The sequence below is a fragment of the Medicago truncatula genome, chromosome 3, assembly GCF_003473485.1.
Source record: "Medicago truncatula cultivar Jemalong A17 chromosome 3, MtrunA17r5.0-ANR, whole genome shotgun sequence".
Taxonomy (NCBI): Eukaryota; Viridiplantae; Streptophyta; class Magnoliopsida; order Fabales; family Fabaceae; genus Medicago; species Medicago truncatula.
In genome coordinates, this window is record NC_053044.1 from 22518842 (window position 1) to 22546111 (window position 27270).

General features: G+C 37.2%; 2 protein-coding genes across 2 annotated transcripts in view; one reads left to right on the forward strand and one right to left on the reverse strand.

Moving 5' to 3' along the window:
• Positions 1–2612: 2612 nt before the first annotated feature.
• Positions 2613–12365, reverse strand: LOC11443510 (actin-related protein 2/3 complex subunit 1B). Its single transcript, XM_003599877.4, has 15 exons — positions 12119–12365; positions 9984–10069; positions 8996–9072; positions 8775–8869; positions 8189–8258; positions 6918–6987; positions 5952–6025; positions 5820–5859; positions 5467–5548; positions 5008–5096; positions 4813–4898; positions 4591–4654; positions 3311–3417; positions 3101–3156; positions 2613–2989 (listed from the first exon to the last, which is right to left on the reverse strand). The coding sequence occupies exons 1-15, from the start codon at positions 12186–12188 to the stop codon at positions 2928–2930; spliced, it is 1128 nt and encodes a 375-aa protein (XP_003599925.1). The 5' UTR covers positions 12189–12365; the 3' UTR covers positions 2613–2927.
• Positions 12366–16135: 3770 nt separating this feature from the next.
• Positions 16136–27270, forward strand: part of LOC11428237 (spermidine hydroxycinnamoyl transferase) — a 28307-nt gene continuing 17172 nt past the window's right edge. Inside the window, exons 1-2 of the mRNA XM_039831983.1 lie at positions 16136–16373; positions 16419–16654. Of these exons, the coding sequence (XP_039687917.1) occupies positions 16136–16373; positions 16419–16654 (474 nt within the window). The remainder of the gene's footprint in view (positions 16374–16418; positions 16655–27270) is intronic.

The window sequence follows — 27270 nt, forward strand, 5'->3', positions numbered from 1 at the left end:
CACTTTGTTTTGTAGTGTTGTTGTGATTGCATATTCGTACTATTTTTATGTCGACAAACGTTGGATTTCCTTTTATTCAATAAACTATGTCATTAAATTTATATGTTATTTTCCGTAACAGGGTCGATGTCATGAAAATTGTTTAATATGGTACTTAAAGACGTTTCTGGCAATTTTTTTGAATTAAATTTTACTATTTTTACGATTCAAGAAAAATATTTACTTTCATATTTGCGCTATAATATTTTTTGTTTTATGACCTGTGCGTTAGCACGGGTCAATGGTCTAGTATTATGTTAAAATTAGGGCAACAAAGCTTTGTTTAGGAATAAGAATAGGGTTTGGAGGAGGGGAATTAGGAAATATGGTTAGGTTTTGAAGGAGGGAAAAGTTGCTAAAATATTAGGTTAAAATATTAGATAGGTTTTAGGAGGAGTGAAGTTAGAAAATCATAGTTAGGGTTTGGAGGAGGGGAATTAGGAAATATGGTTAGGTTTTGAAGGAGGGAAAAGTGACTACAATTTTTTAGCTTAAATATTAGGTGGAATTACGGCAATGTTAAGTTTATAAATAAAAGATTTATTTTTTTGTTAAAAGATATAATTGAAATAAATAAAAAAATGGCACAAAATCTTTCCCAAATCCCCTATTGCTTACGAATCGGTTTTTCTGTTATTATCAAGTCATATCTATCTTTAGTATAAATAGAGTTTCATGTAAATGAGACTCATATAATCTCTCCTCTTTCTTTTTTCTCGGCATTGTTGACTTCTTTTATCGAAGAATCAAACTTCTTTTTGGTGAAAGTTTGCTGATAGTTTTCAAATATGATATCAGTTTTCAAATATGGTACCAGTAAAGAGGTAAGTACAAAGTGTATAATTTATTGAAGGTGGAAACACTTTTTTTTAGGGTTCTTTTCTTTAGTTAAATAAAATATATGCCAAAAGCTTTAACACTTCTATCCCATCGCTAGTGATATCACTACAAGGTTTTTTTAGAAAGGTTTGTTAGGGTTTAGATTGAGGATGAGTGAAGCAGTGAAGGGTGGTTCAGGAACAACCTTAAAAACATAAAACAGTGCCGCTAAACAGGTTTAGATTGAGAATGAGTGAAGTAGAGAAAGGTTGTTGAGGAACAACAAAAACAGTGTGGCTAAACAGCTATAAAATACACTTTAATGTTTGGGAGTTTGGAGGGAGAGGGAAGAGGAATGGAGGGCTTTGGGGATGAGAAATACATAGGATAATAGAAAAATCTTTCACATTTTTTAAAAGGGTATATTTTTAGAGAATGATAAACTAATGTTTATGATTCATATATTTTTAATATTAAGAATATTATAACAACATATATAAACCCTTCAATACCCTCCGAACTCTCCTCCAATACAACTTTTTAGTTCTCCAGATGAGAAAGGTTTTGTATTATGCTGCAAAATCCTCCCATTCCAATGTCCTCTATTTCTTCCATTTGTTCATTTCCTTTTTCCAAAACTCTCCCCTCCTTTCCCCTCCAAACTCGCAAACAAGGCCAAAGAGAACTCTAGGCTTAAATAAGGCTGGTCTTAGATTTCTTAAATATATTTTTAATATAATTAATCAAAACTAGTTAAAAAAACAAATATATATGTATATAATACTAACTATTAAGTAAAAATAATAAATTTGATGTCCCTAGATGGCCGTCCCTCCTGCTCATGCTCAGGCCACCCCATAGGCTTAAAAGTACACTAATCCAAATACATATATGTTGGTTTAAATTTTGAAGTCTGTAACTTTTTGTGTTATGATTGCCTTTTACGTAGCATTGTTACCTATTTGTATGTATTTATGTTGTTTTTATTCTAAATTTTGATTTGTTTTATGTGGTGTAGAAGGTTGCCTGGCGTCGTCCTTCAAAGAATGAAATAGCACTAGATGTCGACGGAAGTTCTTTTCGAAATCTGGGTCGCGCGGGATATGGAGGTGTAGTTAGGGATTACAAAGGCGAATGGCTTAGAGGATTTAGTGGGCCTATAGAGTTTGCTATAGGGTTTGCTAATAGCTTGGAAGCAGAGCTCGAAGCTATAAAGCATGGATTATTATTTGCTTGGGAATATGGTTATAAACAAATTAGTTGCAGATCTGATTGCACGCAAGCTTTGACATTGATTCGAAAATATCAGCCAGACGATGATACACGACCTTCATTCATGATTCAACAAAATATTCAAATCATTGAGGAGATTGAAGAGCTTGTCTCTCGCGATTGGGTGGTTGAATTATCCCACACTTTCCGAGAAGGTAATAAGTGTGCGGATTACATGGCTAAATTGGGAGCAAAAGGCGTAAAAGATGTTTGCGTGAGCCCACCAGATGGCTTATTCTCTTTGTACCACAACGATCTTATGGGAATTGGATATGAGAGGCCGTAAATGTATCCATGTATATTAGGCATATTTAGGGAATCCAAACTTTATTTACCAATGTACTGACCAATGTCATAAATATGTGTTCCTTTTTCTGCTATATTTGTTTTCTTTCTTTTTGGTAACAAAGTTCCTTATATGCAAATGTACATTAAAAAGTTAAATATATAGAATTTGCAAGTTTAATGAGTATGCATTTGCAGAGTTGAACAAGCACTCATGGATAACCTGTGATGCACCTTAGTGTTTGTTAAAGTTTACAAAACTGATAATTTCTAGACCATTGGTTATATAACTTCTAGTCCTTCATTGCATGAAATTACACAATAGTCTAAACATATAGAATACGAGACTATGACATCATACAGGTAAAATTTTATACACATTCTAGTTTTAGAGGCTGATATCAGATACTTTCAAGCCTTGACCACTTCCAATTGCTCACAGCCAAATTAAATCTACAACGCGACAATATCGTTTAGAGATTTTACCCAGATGGGACAATTTACTAATAAGCTTATAATTCAAGAAGGTCCTGCTCATTTTCCAAATCCCATACAGCAATTCTTCCATCCAATCCTGTAGTTTTAGGGAAGTACATTAGCCAAAGCAACTAGCCGAAACTGGCAAAGAATATAATCAAGCACAAGAAATAAGATAATTTCAGAAAACCATTTTCCCACCACTAACCTGATGTGCTAAAACGCCTTGTCAATGTTCCATGCTCACCAAGAGGTATGATAGAACTACAAGCCGGAAAAAAAAAAACACATCAGTCACTAACAGTATATATGCAAGTGTGTATCCTGAAATCTACTGTCAATCGAATTCATTCACTGTGATATATAATATAACCAACTATGGTCGGAAAAAGTACAAGATCATTAGGGAGATATATACTTTATACAGTTATCATGAACTGCTCCACGTGTTTTTGAAGTTTCAACAGCATCGTTTCCCACACCATACTTGGATTGGCCATAAAACTTCCCAAATGCTTCAGAGAACTGATCAAAGACAGAATTTGGTAAAAGGGATAAAGAGCATAAACCTCAATTTAACAACATAAAGAAAAATATGATATGTATAACAGAAATAGTTACAACTGATAACTCGTATAAACTAAGCTTTGGATCTAGTTGACATATATCAAATCATATTTCAGAGTCGAAATTTGTGTAGCTACTTTAGGAAATAACAACAAGACATGATACTGTCGTAAAATATGATTCGACGCCTGTTTAAAACTTTTTTACATTGCCAGTACACATAGTTATTAAACTCTTGCAATAAATATGAACTTTGGTTTATAAGAAAACATAATATCAGACACAGCAAAATAAAGACACGGATTAAAGAAAGTCTATTCAAATAATCAAACAGGCAACATGTGCTTAGCCATGAAAGAAAGGCACGAGGAACAAAAAAGAATCAACATCATTCAATTGAACCGCAGAACCAAATATTATAACCATTGATGATCTATAAAGGTTTTTTCAGGTTTTAAGGCCAGACAATGCTAAACCTCAATTGAGTCATGTCATGTGCGCCTGAAGTTAAGAAATAGTGGATAAATGGTCTTCATGACATTATGAGGAAGCTAGCATATGTAGGTATGCAGTGAAACATTTCTTTGCAGTCATTGTTTTTACTTTTACAGTGTAAAAAGAGGAATCAGTTCATGTGCCGATTTCACTAGTTTGACCTAATACAACTACAAGCAATGTTATTATTTCAGTTGGAACATGAATTATGTGTTTTAGAGGATATCATATCTTATATTTCCCCCATTTTCTCTAAATAATTTCATTTTCCTTAAAAATGACAACTTCCGATTCTTATCCATACATCCATGCATCTCTGTTTGCAAAAGCAACAGGTTATTTAAAAGTAATAATTGTAGTGTTAAGCTAAATGTTATAACTAGAGCCATTAGATATCCAAATGAAACTAATGGTCCCCTCGAGCTGACAGTTTTTTTTCCCAATATTCTTTCTTATTCTCAAGCTTAAATTAGTTTCATGCTAGGAAGATCAGGAACTCTATCAAGCTAGTTTCATGCCACAACCTCTTCAATTTTCTCACATCAGACATTCGTAAGATTAATGAAATTGATATCTAACAGGAGATTCAATTGTCTCATCGCTGTATATTGAAGAGTCCTAAGAAATGTAGTTTACCTGTGAGCCATATCTTGATCCAGATGATACTGTCTTCCGCTCTCCAAGATACCTGACAAAACCCCTAGAGGAAAAAACACAACAAAAGAAGGAAAATTAATACAGAACCAAAATACTAACTTCTCTTCCACCTGGAAAGAGAATTCAAAATAAGTTGGCCCAGCCGCATTGATTGGGCATCGGCCAAATCTTAGAAAGACAAATATCTGAATTTTTACATACCAAACTCCTCTTTCATCTGCAGCAAAAACCATCGGGTTACAATCATATCCCACACCTATTACCGTTCTCTCAGAAACAAATAATACCTGAAAACAAGTCATACAGTGATCCACCAGTTCCAGAAGATATCAGTAAATTATTCGGAAAGAAGACCATGAGAAACTAAATGGATAGAAAGAGTGGATGCTGACCCACATCACGGAGAGGCAAATCACGGAACACGACATTCTGGGCCAAAGGAGAAGGACCCACATCATCAACAAAATATATCATTGAATTATGACCTGTGTAATAGCAACAAATACAGTTGGCCAGAAGTAAAACCACAAACAGGCCAAACAAGATATAATGTTTCCACAAGTAATCATGGTTTTTTAAGAATCCGAACCCAAATATTTTTAAAAAAGAATACAAATGGGGAATATAAATGAATCAAATTTTAAGCACCATGAAAACCTAAAAGCATCAATACATTTTTACCTTCAATAGTACTCTTTTAATAAACATATAGATGACAACTAAACCTCAATGGAAACTCACATCAAGCAATATTGAACTCTTGACTTTAGAAGTAGAAACATGAAAAAGAAACATATAGGTGGAACCCATAACTTCAGCTAGTATAAAACCAGTAAGAGGAGAGAATTTTCTTACCTACATAAGCTAGAGTATTGCCACTTGGTGACCACTTGACTCCGAATGTCCAAGATGATGAGAGATCAAGCTGAACAATCAACTGTTTAACAGAAAGAAAATGACTATATAAGCAGAAGCTACTCAAATACAAAGGATGTATAATGTACTTTACAGGCAATGTATTTACTATCATATGTATAAAAATGTATTATGCATGTAGAATAGTAATATTTATATTTACATACTAGTAATATTGTTTGCATCAGTCTTCAAACAGTGGGGTTATGTTATGTTGTACAACTTAAAAAGTATGTAATCAGGCATAGAAACAAAATCAACAAATCACATGAGGATATGAGTTAAAATTGAACCTCTCCAAATTTCATATCAGATGTACTCTTTTTTGAATCCCTGTGCCAATTCGACATGCAAAAATCAATAACTTGACAATCTTGAAAATGAAGAGAAAAAGTCAACCACATTCAGAGTTGTTATTATCATACTTTGCATCTACACCTTTTATAAAGGTGGAAAATACTCTGCACTTCCCATCCGTGGATGTTGTCGCAAGAAGAATCTGCAGTCAAAAGAAAAACAATGTGGCAAAAAGTATTTTATATATCCGACATCAAATATATTTTAAAGAGCTATGACGTGCCATTTCATCACAAAGTGCAGATATTTCAAAAATATCAAAGTATCGGTGTTCAACACATATTAGATACCTATATGTGTCTGATATTTTTTGACAAGTATCAAAGAAAGTATCCATCAAATTTTTTAATTCATTTTAAAAATATTTAAAATACTTCTCAGATATATCTTAAACAATTCTTACCAACTATAAGCACAATTGTCATCCGGATACAATACATCTTCCTTACATCATTTTAACTACAAACACACAATTGTATGTTTTTTGAGGCACATTCATATAAGAATATATTTTGATATAGGTAGGAGAAAGATATGTAACTATCCGTGTCTTTGGAACTGTAACCAATTGGACTTTGAACGCACGGTCATTGCGAAACTGCAACTAGAAGCTTGATGTTGTGAACACATGGTGAAAAGTTGCAAACTTGAGAAAACACACAAACCATCCCTACTTGTTGTTATGATCACAGGCGTCAAGTACATTTTTGTAAATTGTGAACATCAAATATTTACTGTTGATATGTTTGTGTATTAACAAGCAATTTAAAATAAAGATTTCATTCTAAAATACTGAGGACATATAAAAAAAATTGTAAAATATTAAGGGCAAACAACAATCACAGTAATAAGGAAACTTTAATTCTTTACAAGCAATAATTTTTTTTATCAATCATTACAGAGAATTTGCAACATGCCAAGCAAGTGCATCCTAGTAGCTGACAAAACATATAAAACAGCACTAAACACAAGAAAGAAAGAAAGACTCTGAATCGATACAAAAAGTATACAAAAATGAGAGCAAGAATACCAACATTATCGGGATGCCATGAAACGCTTGTCACTGAAGAATCGTGCCTTTTCCTGATAAGTTTGCTAACCCACCTGCAGAGGTAAAATAAATTATAAATATATAAAACCCAATGATTTTTTTTTTTGAAATTTTAAACTTGCATTCTATTTATATCAACTAGAGGTGTCTGTGGGTTAGGTTGAGTTAACGATATTTTGGACCCAAACTGCTCATTAGAGCAGTGGATGGGACTGGTTCAAAATATGTTTTCTTCAACTTAGTCCAATCCAACCCACTCGTCAACAGGTTGGGTACAGATTATTTTTTTAAAGAAACAGGTTGGGTACAGTTGAGCCCATGGGCCTGTCATAAATCATATATAAACAGAATTTTCACAAGCTAAATAATGTGAACATATGAAATGGAAAATTAATTACACATAACAAGTCTTAACTAAAAATCAACATAACTCTCAAATGAATGAAAAATGTAGCATAGCAAATCTTGAACTAACATAATTCTCAAACGAACAAATGACTGAAGTAAAACAGCAAGTCTTAAATGAACACGAACATGAAATGAACAAAGGTAACATTACAAGTTTAAAAAACAACAAACAATTAATGACAAAAGTAAGCCAATTGAAACCAGTGTCAACACAGACGGCATATAGATTGCTATAATGACTGACGCTTTTGTTATTATTTTCAAAAACTTTCTTGTCATCTAAATGATCTATCAATTTCTCTTTGCAATGGTCCATGAGATTCTTCATCAATCTCTCATCTGTATTTTCTTCGACCACATTCTCAACAAGATCACAATTGTACATGAAAATTATATGCTGATATTCCTTAAATCTGAGAAAACATCCATGTTTTGATTTTGTAGGAAAAGGTCCTCAAAGTTGAATTCTAGTCACTCAGTCTCACCATATTATTTTTTTCTGAAAAATAATATTTTTGTCTGCTATACCTCATCAATTTAAATGGTTAAGTAATACCAAGGCCAGCATTTAAGAGTGCGGTAACAGCTATTCCATTCTAAAAGATTAGTTTGGGTGGCACAAGATGCCTTGCAAACCAATAAAAAATCACCCTACATATATTAGTTTATTTGACAAGATATACACATATTTCTGTCTAAACACACTTCAATACAGTCAAGACTCAAAACTATGGTCAACAAAGATAATGGTGGATTCAGAGTGCAAACTCAAAACTACGCACAACCATCATATTTTCAGGGTGCAAATAAACTTGGTGAATGAAGTGTTAGGAAAAGCTGATATACCAGTTGTTTTCCTGCTCATAATAGCATATACAAACAGTTTTGGCACCACTTCCCACTGCAAACTTGTTTTCTGCCAACACAAAATTCAGCAATGCATTAAAACCATATAACTTCTAAAGGCAAAGATAAAATAATAATAATAATAATAATATGTTGGGATAATCAACAGGAAATATTAAGACAATTATTTGGAAAAAAACTGTAAAAATAAATAAATTATATAGGTGGTGAAAGCACCAGGGTAGTAATGGGCAAAATTGGCCTGGTAGAGGATCAAACCCCAGTATTTACATTTACATTACAGTTAAACCCAAGACATAAAAGACTTCGGCTAGTAAGAAAATAATCAAATGTAAAATTGCGTCAGACAAGCATGAAAACGGCTTAACTAGAGTTAGGTTATACACACCTTCAATCCCATCCACTAACTTTAATCCAAGAGGGACAAGAGTTGGGAAAGTAGAGATTTCAATTTTAAACATTTACTTTCAACTCTTAGATGACTTGGAGTCTTGGACACCATAAAAATGTTAATTTAATTCTAGAAGGTAGAAACAAAACTGGGACATGGGAATGTGTTTCATACCTTTTGGACTCCATTGCACACAAAGAGCAGCACGGTTTAGCCTAAGGATAACAAGAGTTGGTACCCATTCTGATCCTTCAAGGTTCCAGACATATCTAGCAAGAACACATTCATATTTGAATATTTTATTTCAAAATCAATAATGTATAAAGGAGAAATTGGCAACAGTCACCCAGACCAAGGGTGAAAAGTCCAATGTTCAAAACCACACAGGCACTCACGAATTCCGGTCGTGGGATGAAGTAACTATTCTATTTGATCTTGCACTCCAGTCTATCCCAGATATTACCTGATCATGCTGGTAAAAGAAAGTAAAGAAATTGCTCAGAAACTATCATAAAAAGTCCAACCAAAATAGAAGCTTTTTATTATAAACAGAAGAATAAAAAAAAGAAATATATCAAGAAAAAAAAATTATGATAATATGGGTATGAAGACTGTCAAAATGGCAATTGGACAATCCAAAATTCCATACTTGCTTGGAAACTATTATAAAATTTCCAACCAAATTAGTTGTTTCATCATTATAAACAAAAATGCATCAGGGAAAAATTCAATCATGATAATATTGGCATCAAGGTTGTCAAAACCGTAACTGGAATTCAATGACTTTCAGACTGCCTTCCAATCCTATTCACTCAGGTTACAGTATATACGGATTGAAGGGGGATCGCCAAGGAAGTGTGTAAAAAGCTTTTAGATTAATAATATTTCATGAGCCAGGCTCCAGCAGCACTGACAGGTCGAGCTGGGAAACCCGCAATTTAAGTGAATGATTAACAAATAACCTAGTTCGAGTATCTTTCCCTCTCACTCAACTATAGTCTCTCAATCTCAGATCTCAATCCGCTCTCAGTTCATTGAATTGAAGTACATCAGACTGTGTTCTTTGTCACCTCTCACACCATAAAGGCTGGAGACGCAAGCATTAGTTCTTTGCTATTCTTTACTGCAATCTCACATTTTCAGCACCCAGTTTTGCTCAGTACTTTGAGTTGTATGAGACCTTCTGAACTTTTAATTTAATTAAACATGTTAGCAGTGATTTAAAGGTTATTTGCTTTTGTAACTGTGCTCCTAACATGTCCACACTGTTATTTTATCTTCATATATGTTCATATGAGCCCCTAACTGTGCTCACATCTAGAAGATATAAAAGAGCATATAATTAATTATTATTCTGGGAAAAATAGAAAACCAGAAGTGTACCTTTTGAAGAACATGCACCTTTTCCCATTTGTCTTCGACCAATCTATAGATGTGAACTTCATTATTGTTTGGACAAAATGCGACCACTGCAAAAGGAGGTAACTATATTATAATATCTGAATAATTCACAAGAGATGCGTGGTAGATCGGTAATATACATTGAAGATGATAAAAGCTGGTTTTGTTATAGTAAGACTCAAACTGTAAGCACATCCAATGATATATAGATGTCTAAATATTAGAACATTATAGTCATTAAACAGAAAAGGATAAAGATAGCAATAAATAAAAAAATAAAATGTTTCAATTATTTCCACAATAAGATGCGCTTTTCCTTTACAAAGACTATGTGTGGAGGCAAAGTCTCCAATTGGGTCCTAAAGCAACAACTTACAATAGATATTAACACGTGATTATTATGCAACTAAATATCAGAAAATATTCATCCTATTCTTTTGCTAATTGGGACAAAAATTCTAACAAGATATATTGATTACATATTTCATGTGTCATATTTGATTTAGACTAAAAACGAAAGTTGTTATCGAGAAACAATATAATAATGAAAGCATCACTAAGGGTCACTATTTGGACAGTTTTCCAATAATTGTTTGCCATTTTTAAAAGGGGGAAAACATGTGGTGTTAAAAAAATATTTGACATTAATAATATCAGCAAATAAAACTGCATAATTGAGCTAGGCTTTTACTATTTGCAACTAATTATGATAGCTGGATATGTTTGGATGGAGGAAATTGCAGTCGAAAGGCAGAGTAAGCTCCCTCTTATTTGAGAGTTTTAGAAAGAAAAAAAAAGGGACCAAAAGAGGAATCCAAAACTCCGCCTTTACGAACATTTTCAAGTTCATCCAAACAAAGGGAAAGAAACCTACTACTTGACTTTCCAATTTCTTCCTCATAATTAGAAAATACGCAATACTCTTCGGTACAAGAATGGGTACATGGCAGGAAACATTACTTGTGAAAATTTGGTATACAGAAGTTATACTTACACAGATGCATTTAAAGCATTAATAATTATGATTATTACTTGCTCAAAAAAAAAAATTATGATTATTACTATTTAATCTCCTTTTCTATTTATATATGCGTCATTTATTACTGATTTGTTCTTCCTTCCCAATGAGAAGGTGAACTTCAAAGGCACCCTTCATCACCACTGTTACAAATTATTCTATAGAGTCAGAAACCAAGGCCTTTTCTCCTCCCCCGTCTACAATCGGAGAGAAAGCACCAACATTAGAAGTGCAGTTGTAAAAATTCGGTAACTATGTTCTTCCCTCCCCTTTTCATCCAAACATTTCCCAATGCAAATTACATGTTCGTATTCTTAACCTGCACATTGCTTCACTCCAGAACCACAACTTCTAGCTCCTTTCTGTCACTCAGGTTCTTCAACACATCTTAGATTCCGTGAATTTGGAAGAACTTATATGGACTTACATAACATAAACACCTCCACAAACATTTACAAAAGCTTACAAACATACCTTATAGTTTATAGAAACAATTAACACAGAGCTTATGCAGAGTTTACCCTATGAGCTCTTTGATTGTAGAAACACTTAATCCAGTAGTTTATCCAAACACCCTCTTAATCACTTCTACTCTCTGTAGCACCGACACCTCTGATCAAAGGTGCATCCGATGTCCAACACAACACCGACACATGTGATTACGTTCAATTAATTCATTTTCTCAAATTATTATCAGTGTTGACATGTCAGTTTCAGTATCGTATCCGGTGTCTGTGTGAGTACTACATAGCTTCTAGTTTCCCACTCAAACAATTACATTCTCATAAAATTCAAATAACGCAATAAATCGATTCAAATCACACACACACGGAAATTAAGTGATTTTCAAAATGATCAAACAAGTTACAAATCTTCCACTTTCATCTAACATCTACAAATCAAAACACTTAATAAACCAACACCAAACACATATTCATACTTAAGAAACAAAGATCATAACTGCATTTGATTCAAAACAAGAAATCAGATCCAAATCATAACTGCATCTAGAAAAGTACATAAAATCTCAAGAATTCATCAAAAACAACGAAATTAAACAAGGTTTGAATCAAAAAGGAAAGAAGAGAAGAGTGGTTACTAGATTGATCGGGACTCCAAGCGTGACAAGTGATGCATTGAGCGAATTGATGAACAGACATCACCGCCATTTTTGTCTTCTGTGTTGAAACAAACGGAGTGAGATCTGGTGAACACGGTTGGTTGGTTGGTTGGGTATGCAAGACAACAAGCAAGCTACTGTGTTTCGCGTGATAGAGAGACCAAAAGTGAATTTGGGTGTTATTGAGATGTCACTTGTAGGTGTAACGGTTCGGTTTGGTTCATTTGGACGTCATAATTAAAAGAAAAAAAAATATTAAATGAGTCTAATTGGTTTAGATTGGATCTTGAAGTTTATCGAATCATTCAATTTGGTGCTAATACTTGTAAATTGAGTTAGAAATGAGTTAAATCGAATTTGTTTTAGGTGAATTCTATTAGGTAAGAATTGGTTGAGTTTAAAACTTGGTTTGAGTTTGATACAATTTTTTTTTTTTGTTGAACTTGATTCATTTTAGGTACACAAAAAATTTAGGATGTTTGAGGATGAGATCAACTTATTTCATTTTCGTGGAAGAGTCAATTTTGACTGGGATCATGGTGTCTCTTATACCACATGGTTGCAGATTTCTGGTCTTGACAAAGAACTTGTTGACTTCAATTGGAAAGTGGGCCCACAAACTCCACTTTATCCTTGATCGGAGGATATATGTACCAATACACCTTAAAATCCCACAATACTTGGGAGTCGACACAAAAGGTAGTTCATATTCAACACATATACTCCTGAATCCAATGAGACATCTTTTAAAAATGAAAAATCTGCGAGGGCCCACTCAAAGACAAAAAAAATGGACAATACCTCAAATCATGGAGTAGGGCACTTGAGCGTAGAAAAAAAAATGTATCTTTCAAAATTTTGATATTTTTAGAGACTAACACCGTCCCACACGTCTAAGAAGCAAAATACTAACTAGTTTATTTTGTAAAAAAAAAATAATACTTTGACTTTATTTTGTGAATTTTTTGGGGGCCGTACTCAAAAACCTAACATCTCCCTAAAAAAAACAGTCGTAGTACTCCTTTCTCAATAAACCTAGGACTGTCCTACTCCTTTCTCCCTCACACAAATTCCAAATCCGTCGTCGCCATCATGTAGATCAAATGAATGGTGGTGCGATGAGGGTCTCTGTCCTCCGCACCACCGTACCTTTCCGACGTACGGTTGCTCTCTCTGTCGTCATAAAGGTTGATTTGTATTTTTGGTGTTTTGTTTGTTTCACTCGTTTTCTCTCTTGATTATGATGGAGGTTATGTCTGATCGAAACATAGGTGGTGATGGTTTCGATGGATCTTTGGTTGTGTTGGTTTGTGGTGCTTCATGGTGGTTTTCATGGTGGTGTTGATTTTGGGTCTTTTGTGGTGGGGCTCGTGGTGGTGGTGTTTGTGGTGGTTTTTGGTGGTGATGCGCGTGGTGGCTGGTGTTGTTTTTTAGTGATGGTTAATGGTGGTTTTTGTGGTGGTCAATGGAAGTTTTGGTGACGATGGTGGTAGTGGTGTTGATTTTTGGTTGTGGTTAGGTTTTTTTCCTTATTGTATGATGGTACAAGGGTTTGTAGTTGACTTTTGCGGTTCTTCGAGGTGTGTTTTGGGTGAAGGTGCTTGGGAGAGCTAAGGGTGGTGTTTGGGGTTTTATTCTCGACTGTTTTTTCAAAGGTTGTTGGTTGTTGTGTAGGTTTTTAAGTTGGTGTTCAGGGGTTGTGTGCGAGCAGCGGAATATGGGTGGTGAAAGTTATTTTTGTGGTGTTGTGACGATGTTTGAGGATTTTGGTACAACATAAGTTTATGTTGTTTCGTTGATCGTGCTGTTAGCTTGGTTTTGGTGTTTCTATTAATTGATTTCAGAGATAGCTCTTTGCTAGGAGGCGTTTCCTATAGGTTTTTTGGATTTTTTCTTTGATTCACGGGTGTATGGGTTTTTCATTGGAGGCACCCCATCTATCCTTTGTATGTTACTATTTAAAACTCACAGCCTAGCATTTCTTGTACCGGTTAAGATTCATTTCAATTTTAATAAATTCCATTTTAGCTCTTTTAAAAAAAAAACTTGTTATACAAAAAACATGTTCACCGAAAAAAAAAGGTAAAACAAATATTTTGGTGAATGAATGTTAAAAGTGTTGTCATTTCAATTTTTAAATAGGCTTAATTACTCTTTTGGTTCCTTAATTTATTTTTTGGTTTCGTTTTGGTTCCTTAACTATTAAAAGTTTCGTTTCGATCCCATAACTTATTTTTGGGTTTTCTTTTGGTCCCTTAACTATTAAAAGTTTCGTTTTGGTCCCTTAACTTATTTTTTTGTTTCATTTTGGTCCCTTAACTCTAATACATTCATCATAACATAAAGGACCAAAGTGGTTGACGGAGGAAGAGTTAAGGGACCAAAGCGAAACCAAAAAGTAAGTTAAAGGACCAAAAAGAAACTTTTAATAGTTAAGGGACCAAAATGATACCAAAAAGTAAGTTAAGGGACCAAAACGAAACTTTTAATAGTTAAGGGACCAAAACGAAACCAAAAAATAAGTTAAGGGACCAAAAGAATAACTAAACCTTTTTAAATATATTAAAATTGTGAGTACATCTCTAAGCATCTCATTTGCCTAAATGTAACGAAAAATATTTGAGGACCAATATTAATACGAGAATCAAAATGATAAACTAAAAAAACACTTAAAAATATATTTACATATTTAATACATTTAGAGATTTCTATGTAAGTGTCTCATACATTTAAAGACTAAAATAAATGGTTGTGATCAGACAAATTTTCCCTAATAAAAAATTCATAATAGTTATAAAAAATGAGACAACAATTGATAAGGGTGAACAATTTTTCTGAGTCGTCATCTTCCATATTTTTATGTATTCACGGGAATAATTTTCAAGTTGATTGGACCAAACAAGTATTCATGAGATAAGAATTGATACTCGAGACTAATTTTTTAAGTCGATTCAAAATTGGAAGAAAAAAAAAAAGGAAACAAATTGTCACATTTACATTAAACAAGTATTCAAGGAAACAATTATTTTCCTTAAAAAAAAAAAAGGAAACAATTATTTACTTTTACACTAGATAAATATTCATTAAACAATCCAGAAGTTCTAACTCAACTGACAAAATGCCGAAATTGTTAGGTCGGATGCCATGATCGGGTTTGAATCTCGGTACCTCCACTTGTGTATGTGAGTTTATAATGACTTTGCCATTTAGTCTATCTAAAAAAAAATTCATTAAAAAAGTGTTTATGGGAATTGGGAACACATATATTCCAATTTAAATTAACCCCAACTAATATTTTTATTACTTTAATTTGGATTTCATCAACCACGACAGTTTATCAAAGAACCATGTCTATGAGCGAAATATTTGGTATATGTGAAATGACGTTTCTATGGTGCAGTCAAGAAATTGACTTTTTTAAAAAAGTTATTTTATGGAAAATGATAGATATAGTGACAAAATTTATCAAGAAAATTTTAAGATAGAGTATTTGCTAACACCTTTCTTTAATTACACACCATTACCTCCATTGATTTCCGCCAAATAACAAATTTAATTGGTTGAGATATTTTCTTGATAAAAACTCTCTTAGTCAGTGGTATAACTGCTGATATCATGTCAGTTGGTGTCCTGCTGGTGGGACCACTTTAAGATCTAGGATATTTGAGCAAATGTGCAATACACCATATAATCTGACTTGATATGAATTAAATACACAAATGTTCAATGATTGGGAGTTAACGTCATTAGAAAAGTCATTCTCATGACTTCACCGTATAATTTTCCTACGTAAAATTGTGAGCCATGGAGTACTATATCATATAGTACAATGATGTTTTTGATTGTCACATGTTTTGTCATCGAGCTTGAATGATTACAAAACACATCAATGCAATTGTCAGTAGCTAAATTATTGAGCTTGAAGAAAATATATGAATCACATAGCACATATAATATAGTAGGAAAAAAAAATAGAAATTGTAAGAAGCCAAAGAAATGGTAACCATTCAAGCTTCTTACAATGTGACTCCAAATGAAGTAACCCCAAATGGTCATTTATGGCTCTCAGATATAGATCAAACTGTGCGTTTCAACCTCCACACACCACTGATCTATATCTACAAACAAAACCAGAACCAAAATAACAAAATCATAGAAACCTTAAAGAACTCACTCAGCAAAATCCTAGTTCACTACTATCCTGTAGCTGGTCGATATTCTTACACAAAAGGCGGTAGAATATAATTGAATCTCAATGCAAAAGGAGCTATTTTGATAGAAGCTGAAAGCTCAAAAAGTATTCATGATTATGGTGACTTTGCACCTTCTGACTCCACCAAAGAGCTTATTCCAAAAGTTGATTACAACAAACCAATTGAAGAAATGCCATTGTTTGTTGTTCAACTCACAAGATTTCGAAACAATGATGAAAGCTTTGCAATTGGAATTGCTTATTCTCATCTTTTATCAGATGGTGTTGGTTGTATTGACTTTATCAACTCATGGGCCAAAATTGCAAGAGGTGAAACACTAGAGCCTAATGAATCACGAGGAAAATGGAAGATAGAGTAGCAAGAGCATCAGCCATTTGATTCTCATCACGAGGAATATGGTGCAACTCAACCTTTGTAAAATATGTCAGCAAACGTCTCGCATAATCACGATAAGGAATCAATTTAGCATGATGTGTCTCCCATTCTCCCTTTATCTGATTGATGACGAGCGCAGAATCTCCATAGATGTCGAGGTGTTTGATTCTCATGTCAATTGCTTCCTCGATCCCAAAGATACATGCTTCATACTCAGCCATATTGTTTGTACATTCGAACAGAATTCGGGCGGTAAAAGGAATGTGATGCCCCTGCGGGGATACAATGACTGCCCCAATTCCTTTACCATAAGCATTGACAGCACCATCAAAGACTAAACCCCACTTGCTATTGGGATCTGGACCTTCATTAATCAACGGTTCTTCGCAGTCTTTTGATTTCAAATACATGATTTCTTCATCGGGGAAATCGAACTCAATTGGTTGATAATCATCAAGAGATTGGTAAGCAAGGTGATCGGCAAGAATGCTACCTTTGATTGCCTTTTGAGTTTTGAACACAATATCATATTCAGACAAAAGCATCTGCCAGCGTGCAATCTTCCCAGTAACAGCAGCTTTCTCAAAGATATACTTTATCGGATCCATTCTGGATATCAACCAAGTTGTATGATTCACCAAATAATGACGCAGGCGTTTAGCGGCCCAGGCCAAAGCACAACAAGCCTTCTCAAGCATTGTATACCGAGTTTCACAATCGGTGAACTTCTTGCTTAGATAGTAGATAGCATGTTCCTTCTTTCCAGTCTCATCTTGTTGACCAAGTACGCATCCCATGGATTCATCAAATACTGCCAAATACATAATCAAAGGCCTTCCTTCCACGGGTGGGACAAGGATAGGTGGTTCCAGCAGGTAATTCTTGATGCTATCAAAAGCTTCTTGGCATTCATCATTCCATACAATAGGCTGATTCTTTCTGAGTAGCTTGAAGATTGGCCCGCAGGTTGCGGTCATGTGAGATATGAATCGGGAGATGTAATTCAAACGTCCGAGGAAACCTCTGACTTGCTTCTCGGTCTGTGGAGCTGGCATTTCTCGGATGGCCCGGACTTTATCAGGATCGACTTCAATGCCCTTTTGGCTGACAACGAAGCCTAATAACTTCCCGGATCTGACGCCGAATGTACATTTGTTGGGATTCAATCGAAGCTTGTATTTTCTCAATCTTTCAAACATCTTCATCAAATATTCAACATGTTGCTCCTCGTCTGTTGACTTCACAATCATATCATCCACATATACCTCGACTTCTTTGTGGATCATGTCATGAAACAGAGTAGTCATCCCTCTTTGGTAGGTAGCACCAGCATTTATTAGGCCGAATGGCATCACTTTGTAGCAGAAAGTACCCCATGGAGTGATAAAAGATGTCTTTTCTCTATCTTCAGGAGACATTTTGATCTGATTGTAACCGGAGAAACCGTCCATGAAGGAGAACACCTTAGACTGAGCAGTATTATCAACAAGCACATCAATATGAGGTAATGGAAAGTTGTCTTTTGGACTGGCTTTGTTCAGGTCTCTGAAGTCAACACACATCCGGACTTTACCATCCTTCTTTGGCACAGGTACAATATTGGCAACCCATTCAGGGTACTCAACTGTCATGAGGAAACCCGCATCAATCTGTTTTTGAACCTCGCTCTTAATCTTTAGAGCCATATCTGGATGAGTCCTTCTCAATTTCTGCCTGACGGGAGGACATTCAGGCTTGGTGGGGATCCGATGCTCCACAATCATAGGATCTAGACCTGGCATATCTTCATACGACCATGCAAAAATATCCGGATATTCCCGGAGGAGTTGGATGATCCTCTTTTTAACCCCTTCCTCTAGAGCAGCACCGATCTTGATTTCTCGCTTGTTCTCCTCGGTACCTATGTTGATAAGCTCAATCTCTTCTTGGTGAGGCTGAATGGCTTTCTTTTCTTGCTCAAGTAACCGAGTGATCTCATATGGTATGTCATCACCTTCCTCATCTTCGGCCTCATACACTGGGAACTCAAAATTCGGAGGGAATGCAGGATTACTGTGCCCAACGGGTTCATTATAGTTCAATCTGCGTAAAATGGTTGGATGATTTTTAGAAAGAGGGGTTTTATGCAGATTTTTGAAATTAATAAGAAAAATACAGACGTTTTGGTTTTTTCTGGCATTACCATTGTTTCCTAGGGAAAAAGCACTAAAAAAAAGTAGTTGTGGAAGAAACGACAAAATTTTATTAATCAACGGCAATGCCGAAACAAACATGCCCTTACAGAAAATATCACTCTCGCTTTGGGCAGAGCGAGAGGATTGTTATTTTGAAAAACAAGGTACTCAAGCAACAAGGTATATTACTCAGAAACATGCATGATTGAGGGAATGTCAATGGCATCCCAATCTCTTGCAAAGCCTCCTGGTGTAACAAATACAGGCCTTGGGCCAAATCCAGCTGCTTCTTCTGTGATTGCGTTGACAAACCCAGCACTACAGAATGCCCCGGTGGAAACTCCTGAAGTTGGGGAGAAGCTAAGACCTTCCTTATGCTTGTTCTCACGAAGCTGTATTAACCTGCTCCAGCCGGCAGCTTGACCCTCTTGGACGGCTCTCTGTGCATCCTTCAAAGAAGCCATGGCAGTTCCATCCTTCTTAGGTTCCGTTCCTTCAACAGTTAATCCTTGAAAAGCGGTCCCCTCTGCAGACCCTGCTTCTATGCAAGAGAAAGATGATAGCTGGCTAACCAAGTATGCCTCCTCTCCATGAATGGTAACAAGCTTTCCACTTCTTATGAACTTCAACTTCTGATGTAAGGTGGAGGTTACCGCACCCGCATCGTGTATCCACGGTCTTCCCAGCAGACAACTGTAGGATGCATTAATGTCCATCACTTGGAAGGTAATCAAGAAATTCTCAGGGCCAATGGTTATCGGCAAGTCTATCTCCCCCAGCACATTCTTTCGAGATCCGTCAAAAGCTTTGACCAAGAAAGTACTCCTCCTCAAAGGGGTCCCTCGGTAGCTCAACTGATCTAGAGTTGTCTTGGGCATTACATTGAGGGAGGAACCGGTATCTACCAACACATTTGATATCATGTCTGATTTGCAATTCACTGAGATGTGCAAAGCCAGATTGTGACTCTTTCCTGCTTCGGGCAATTCATCCTCACTGAACCAGAGGTTGTTACAAGCAGTAATATTTCCCACTATGCCACCGAAACGATCTACCGTGACTTCGTGGTCAACATAAGCCTGTTCCAGCACTTTCAACAAGGTATTCCTGTGAGCCTCGGAGCTCAAGAGTAATGACAAGACAGATATCTTCGAAGGAGTTTGCAGCAATTGATCAACGATCTTGTAGTCGCTCCTTTTTATTATCCTCAGAATCTCATCTAAATTCGAATCCTCTATAGATTTGCCTGGCTGGTTCACATCTGTAGCAATGGGTGAAACAACGGTTGGAGTTGCTTCTTCAACTGGTGGAATGTTCGGCGTAGCTACCTTCTTCTAAAATAACGGCGGACGGACCTTCCCGCTTCTTAGTGCTGCAGAAGTCCCTTCGGCGATATTGCTTACTGTGGCAAAGGAGGCTAGAGGCACCTCTACTCCATTTTCTATCATAGTAGCATTGTATTTGTACGGGATAGCCCTATCTGAAGTATACGGTACCGGTCCGGGCAACCTTATCACCAAAGGCTCAGCATTCTTCTTCAAAGGTACACTCTTGACAGGCGGATCGTGAAAAACTGGCACAATCACGCAAACATCACTGACAGTCAGAAAATTATCATTCATCAAGCTTTGGATGTCGTCTTGAACAGCATGGCAACCCAAAAGATTACGAAGGCATCCTAGACACTTGGCATGATCATGGCTGAACAGAGAAGCTTTGCACAGCTTGATGTGTAGAGGTACCAGAGGAGTTGCGACGTTGCGGACATCAAGTCTAGGAGCTTCCTCACACACTTCGATCATATTCACAGCGGCATGATTTGGGAGCGGATTGTCGAGGACATGTGGGACATTATTCTCAAAAGTCAGCTTTCCCTGATCAATGAGCTTCTTCACGATATACTTCAAAGCATAACACCCCTCGACATCATGACCTAAGGCACCTTGATGAAAATCACATTTGAGATCAGACCTGAACCTTGGAGGCAACTGATCAGGTGGGGGCTTGCCCTGTCTAGTTGTACAATGCCCTCTTTGGAGTAAAGTTGGAAGCAACTCAGCATATAACATCGGTATCGGAGGGAAAGTAGGTCTAGCTTGCTGATTTTGTTGTTGTTGTTGAACCGGCAGTTGATGTTGCACCTGTTGAGCGATGGCATTGACAGGAACCTGAGGTTGGCCCGGTGGCAAAGGGTACTGATGATAAAACGGTGGGAAGAACGGATGCTGAGAGTACGGCACATATGGGTATGACGGAGGCATTTGAGTTGCATTGATAGGAGCAACAGTGGCCATTGATTGACCGGCTCCAGCTGACACCATCCCCACTTCCGTTTCTTTCTTCTTGTGGTGTCCATTACCATACCTCTTCGATGCATTCACAGAGGATTCAGCTTTCTCGAACACAATGATTCCATCCCTGACGGCTTCCTCAAGACGGGTTCCCATGGTGACCATCTCCGAAAAGTTGTTCGGGGCAGCGATGATCATTCTCTCAACATAATCTTTCTTCAAGGTCTTTAAGAATGTCTGGGTCATTTCTTCTTCATCTAAAGCAGGAGTGATACGGGCAGCTGCCCCTCTCCACCTTTGCGCATATTCACGGAAACTTTCCTCCTTTTTCTGAGATAGGGACCTGAGAAACTCCCTATTCGGCTTCAGTCGAGTGTTAAACCCGTAGTGGCTCTTGAAAGCAGCGGCTAGCTCATCAAAAGTGTGGACATCGTCTTTGCTCAGACTAGTATACCACTCTGCAGCATCTTCCATCAGACTGTCTTGGAAGTAATGGATCATAAGGGAATCATTGTCCTTATAGTTGCCCATCTTCCGGACATATTTGACAATATGATTCTGAGGACAAGTCAGCCCGTTATACTTGTCGAACTCCGGGACTTTGAACTTTTTTGGAACATCTACCTTCGATACTAAGCAGAGGTCCTGGGTTTTAATGGAGTCTCCGTTTCCCCTGTTGGCCTTAATTTCCCGTCGGAGCTCTTTGGCAAGTTCTTCCATTCTCTCTTCCATAGTTCCGGTTGTGGCAATACTCCCGTGGTGCGCATTAACATGGACAAATTGAGGCAACGTATTCACAATGGGCTCGGTAACAGTTGTTGCGGCTTGAGTCAAGGCGGTACTAACAGGAGTTAAGTTTGCCCCTGAGATTGGGCCATTGTTGGTAGTACCAGAGGTACCTGCCCCTGTATTAGCAGTATAGTACGGCGGAAGTCCGTAAGGATACCCGGATGGCATGATAAAGCGGGGATCAGTTGTTACGGTAGGAGTCACATTTGCAGCTGCAGAAACTATAGGAACTGGTTGTTCCTGAGCAGCCAACAGAGCAGTCATAGCATCATGAGCTTTGGCCAATTCCTCCTTTAGGGATGCCAATTCGGTACGGAGCTGCGTGTTCTCTTCTTCCATAGCCCTTTTCTTTCTTCTGTATTCTCTGGTTCGATCGGTTCTATCAGGTTCGTAGACCCTCTGAGCACGAGCCACTTTTCACACTGCGGCAGAGGAACCAGGAGATAGTGAGCACTTGGAAGCCTTTGTGACCGATGCATGATGCATATGATGCATGATATGCAAATGCAAATGCGAAAGACTTATTTTTTCATCGAAGGATTTTTAAACAAATTAGAAATCTTGCAAATAATCAAAACTACATAGTATTTTCAAAAAAGGAAGACTTTGAGATTTCAACAAGGTAAACAAATGAAGCCCTCAAGCATAGGAAGTAGTCGGAGCATCATCGGACTCGGAATCTGAACCACAGTATCTGGCAAAGAAGTCTTGTCGTCCTCTGGCTCTCTTGGAATCCCTCATAAGCAACTCGTCTTTCTCTTCCAATTCCCTCCGGACCTTAGCTAGTTCCTTCTTCAACATCAGGTTCTCATGAGTCTTCTGCTCATCTCGTCCATCCAAAGTCATGATTAGATTCTCAGCTTGATTGTACCGAGCTTTCCACACTTGCTTCTCACGACTCTCCATAGCTAGATGCTCCTGATACATATCCTGAGTCGTGGGGAGTAGAGGTAGAGGCATAGATGGAGTGGATGAAGACACGTATCTCATAGCTGGATAAGGCATACCAATCTCCTCAGCTCGATCTATCACCCACTGAGTATAAGCCTCATGAGCAACACCGGATCTCACACCTAGATGCTTCACACTCTTCCTTCGAACCTTGGACCAAGCATCCATGAAAGCTTTCCTTTGTCCTGTAGGGGCATTCGTGTAGAAGAAGAATTCTGGAGATGTAGCAAGATTGATGGGCTTCGACTTCATAGGGAAACCAAACTGTCTCATAGCAAGCTCGGGGTTGTAGTTAATTCCTCCACGAGTACCAAGAAGAGGTACGTTGAGAAAGTCTCCACAACCCATGATAATTTCCTTGGCTTGAGCGGCGGGAGTGATCCAGACCACCTCATTAGGAGTGAGAGCCATAATCCGCTGAGAGTAGGACCAATTTTCCGAGTTATCATGGAAGGAACTCGGAAGGTGCGAAATAAACCACCTATACAAAAGAGATATGCAGCAAAGAATATACCCACGGCCCTTGAGAGTCCTGTCATGAATGGCGTGGTAGGTGTCCGCTAGTAAAGTAGGAACCGGGTTCTTGGAATGGAAGACCTCGATAGCATTCATGTCCACGAAGTTGTCGAGGTTCGGAAAGAGAATGAGCCCGTAGATAAGCAAAGCAAGGATAGCCTCGAGTGTATCCTGACGAGTAGTACTGAGATTAGCCTGCTCAAGAAGATACTTCGAAGTGAACCCCCGGATGTGAGACTTGGTAATAAGATGGTTGGAGACGCCAGAAGTCTGGAGGTAGAGATCCTTAGCAATAACCAGAGGAGTAAGAGAAGTCCCGGGACCGGTGAAAGGCGTCTTCTCGGCTATAGGTAAACCCACTAGATTGGAGTAAGCCTCGAGAGTAGGAACCAACTGGAAGTCCGGGAAAGTGAAGCAACGGAAGTTCGGATCATAAAATTGCACTAGAGTGTGCACTAGCTTCTCGTCCACATCGGTTCGGAGCAAAGTAAGCAATCCCCCATACCGGAGTCGGAACCCTGTTTGACTCTTGACCTTGAGTGCCAACTCTCTTAAACTGACCAAATCCACTTCCTTGAACTTGTAGCACTTAGTCTTCTTCATACCTGTGATTATTTACAAAAATTTCCATTTGTTTAAACCCTTCGATGAATGCATGAAAAATGTTTATGCATGAATGCATGTATGCATGATTGTGTTGTTTAGTTACAAAGAACAAGGTGGGTTGAGATTCAAAGTAACAGGGCCACGGATGGACACGGCGTCCGGTGAACTAAGGCTTTGGATAGTAGTAACCAAGGTTCTAACACAGTTCCCAAACTGCAACCTCTCTCACATATATCATGGTAGTACAGGACGACACCCGTTCCATGATTATTTGTGAGAAGGTCTAGTTTGAGTGTAGTATCGCGTGACGACTAAAGTTTGAGACAACACTCAATTTAGCCACCGCACTACGTCCTAAAAAGGCTAGGATGGGTTTGGTAACTACGGTTCATAGCTTCGTTGAACAATTGAAAGTGAAGTGCCTAAGCATGACAACACACGCCGACAATATCACCTTCAAAATGCCTCAGCTATGTGAGATTGATCGCATAATCCAATACACGAGGCAACCCCCGGATCGAATTGTCGATTATATCTCTACCTAAACATAAGTTCACTCAGCCCGGGTATAGGACTTTTGATATTCTCACCCCACACGTCAAATGAAAATAAACAAGTATTCACATATGTAAGCAATAAAACAAAGCGTAAATATAAACTAAGGAAAACTAGGCGCGACCCGCTAAAAAGAATCCCCAGTGAAGTCGCCATTTCTGTTATCATGGTTTTTGGGTGCCAAGCCATTAATTGGACTTGAACCTTTTGACCGTTGATATCTCTCTTTTTTCTTGGGAAGGGTAAAAGGAGAAAAACCCTTGAGTTTCCGAATTCGGGGGTCGTTTTCGCTACGGGAAGGTGTTAAGCACCCGGAGCGATTATGGTATTCCATAAGAACCGTTTTCTAAGTTTATTTCTACGCTTTATTTTTTTAGAGACTATTTGTAAAAAAGAAGGTGTGGTTAGTGAAGAATGGGGGTGAGAAGAAGTAGAATTTGATTTTATTTCGGCTTGGAGGAGTTTTGACTCATTGCCTACGTACCCTTTTAAGGGATCAAAACCGATCGTAGTTCATTCTCAAAAAATAGTTTTTGTTTTTGTTGGTTGATTTTAAGTTTGAAAAGAGATTTTGAAGAATAGAGATGAGAGGCCTCAAGGGCATGAGATTTGGAAAAAAGTGAGGTGGAGTTAGCTTTTTCAAAATGAAGTCCAAGTATAGTTAAGTTTTATTAGAAATTTTACTTAAGAAAATAAAAGGGAAATAAGGAGTTTTGACTCCTATTTTATTTTCAAAAAGGTTTTCAAGTGAGGTTATTTGCATGTTTTGGAAAAAGTCGGATTTTTCTCTAAGTGTTTAAACCTAAGCATTCACCTAAACATGCAATCCTAGCCATACATCTACACATACAATCCTAGGCATACATCTAGGGTGAGTGTGTGCGTGCCGGTGCGTCATAGTGTCCATAGTCCATATTACAAAAGTTGCCTAAATACATTCTATGGCCCCTTTGCCAAGCTACAAACCAATGATAACAAATTACATCGCCAAATGAATCAAAACTTGCAAAAATAAATGCTAGGCTAAAGAAAGTGGAGGGGGTGGTGGAATGCTATGAAATGTATGACACATGAGATGAAATGGTTAGTAATCACAAAGCACAAAATAGTAGGAAATAAACAAAAAGAAATTGCATATGAAAAGCAAAAGAAAGTAATAAAGTGGTAACAAACCTAAAAAAAATTTGATATGATTCCTAAAGGTACTTGTACCCATAATCATCACATCATAGCAATTTTGAGAGAGATTTTGTTTCAAGCCATGACATGAAATTAATAGAGACACATGCAAGCAAAGTATCACACCAAATTCATAGAGAAATTTGACACTTTATTCTTCAAAACAAACACTTGTTGCTTGTGAAACAAGAAATCCATAAAATCATATCCAAAAACGGCAAAAAGAAACACATGTCCAGAGGCATATTCATCACAAGATAGGGTATCATTTGTTCATAGCACATATCAAAGTATCAAGAACAAAAACATAGCAAAAAGTATACCAAAAGTGTAAAAACACATGGAAATTAGTTCATGCCACTTCACCATTTTTTTACATGCAAGGACGCCATGGAAATACCAAAAATATATCGAGAAACAACTAGGATTTTTTAGGAATTTTTTATAAAAAAAAGTAGGCAAGTAACAGGTGCAAATAGCAAAGAAAACGGTGTAAATAGCACAAAAGAAAGCAAAAAACGTAAAAGAAAACTAAGCCCAACCCAAAGCCCAGCATACTAAAACCCAGATTGCACAGGAGACGTTGGATTGATCCAGGGTGGGAAACCCTAGATCCAACGGCCAGGAATGAAGGAGATTGGACCGGTCTTGGACCGGTCCGGTTCACTGGCTATATAAAGGGACTGGCACCGGTTTTTTCCATTCTTTACAATCCTTTCTCTCTCTAAACCTTCTCTCTTCTCTCATCTCTCTCTAGAACCCTCACCGCCGGTGAGGATGAAGCTACGGCGGAGACCTTGAAGGTCCGCCGGAAACTTCATCTTCTCCGGCGAAACCTATGAACTTTCCGGTGAAAAATTTCCAGAACTTAAAGATTCTTACATCTCTTGATTCGTCCTTTAACCCTAAACACGAATCCAGCAATTATTTTTTCAAATACAGCTTGAAACGACGTAGATCTTGGAAAAACTTTATACGGTTTTGAAATGATTTTTGAACAAAAACGTTTAGATCTTTAAAGATCTACATCGTTTCGTCGTTTGATTACTTTTCTGGTACTCGTTCTTGCTTTCAAAACTCAGATCCTTATGGATCTAGGTTTTGTGTTTACGGTTACGGCTTTACCTTTGAATTCTGGAAATTTTAGATCTGTTTGCTTGCGTGATTTTTACAGGTTTAAACTATGATATTATTTTTGAAAAGAAATTCTGTTCTGAGTTTTACCTGAAGTTTTTGATTGGAGGTTCTGTTGAATTTCTTCGGAAACACTTGATTCTTCGTTTTCTGTGTTGTTGATTTGGTTGCTGGACCGGAAATAAACCGGTGATTTCACTGATTCTGCTTCTTCATCTTCTTCGCCGGTGTAAACCTTGCTTCTTTCCCTCTTCTGATCCCCCCTCTGTGATCAACGCTTGAGCTTGCTTCAATGCGAGCTCGCGTTTTTGAATTGCAGAGAAATGATCAATTCGATGATGAAGATT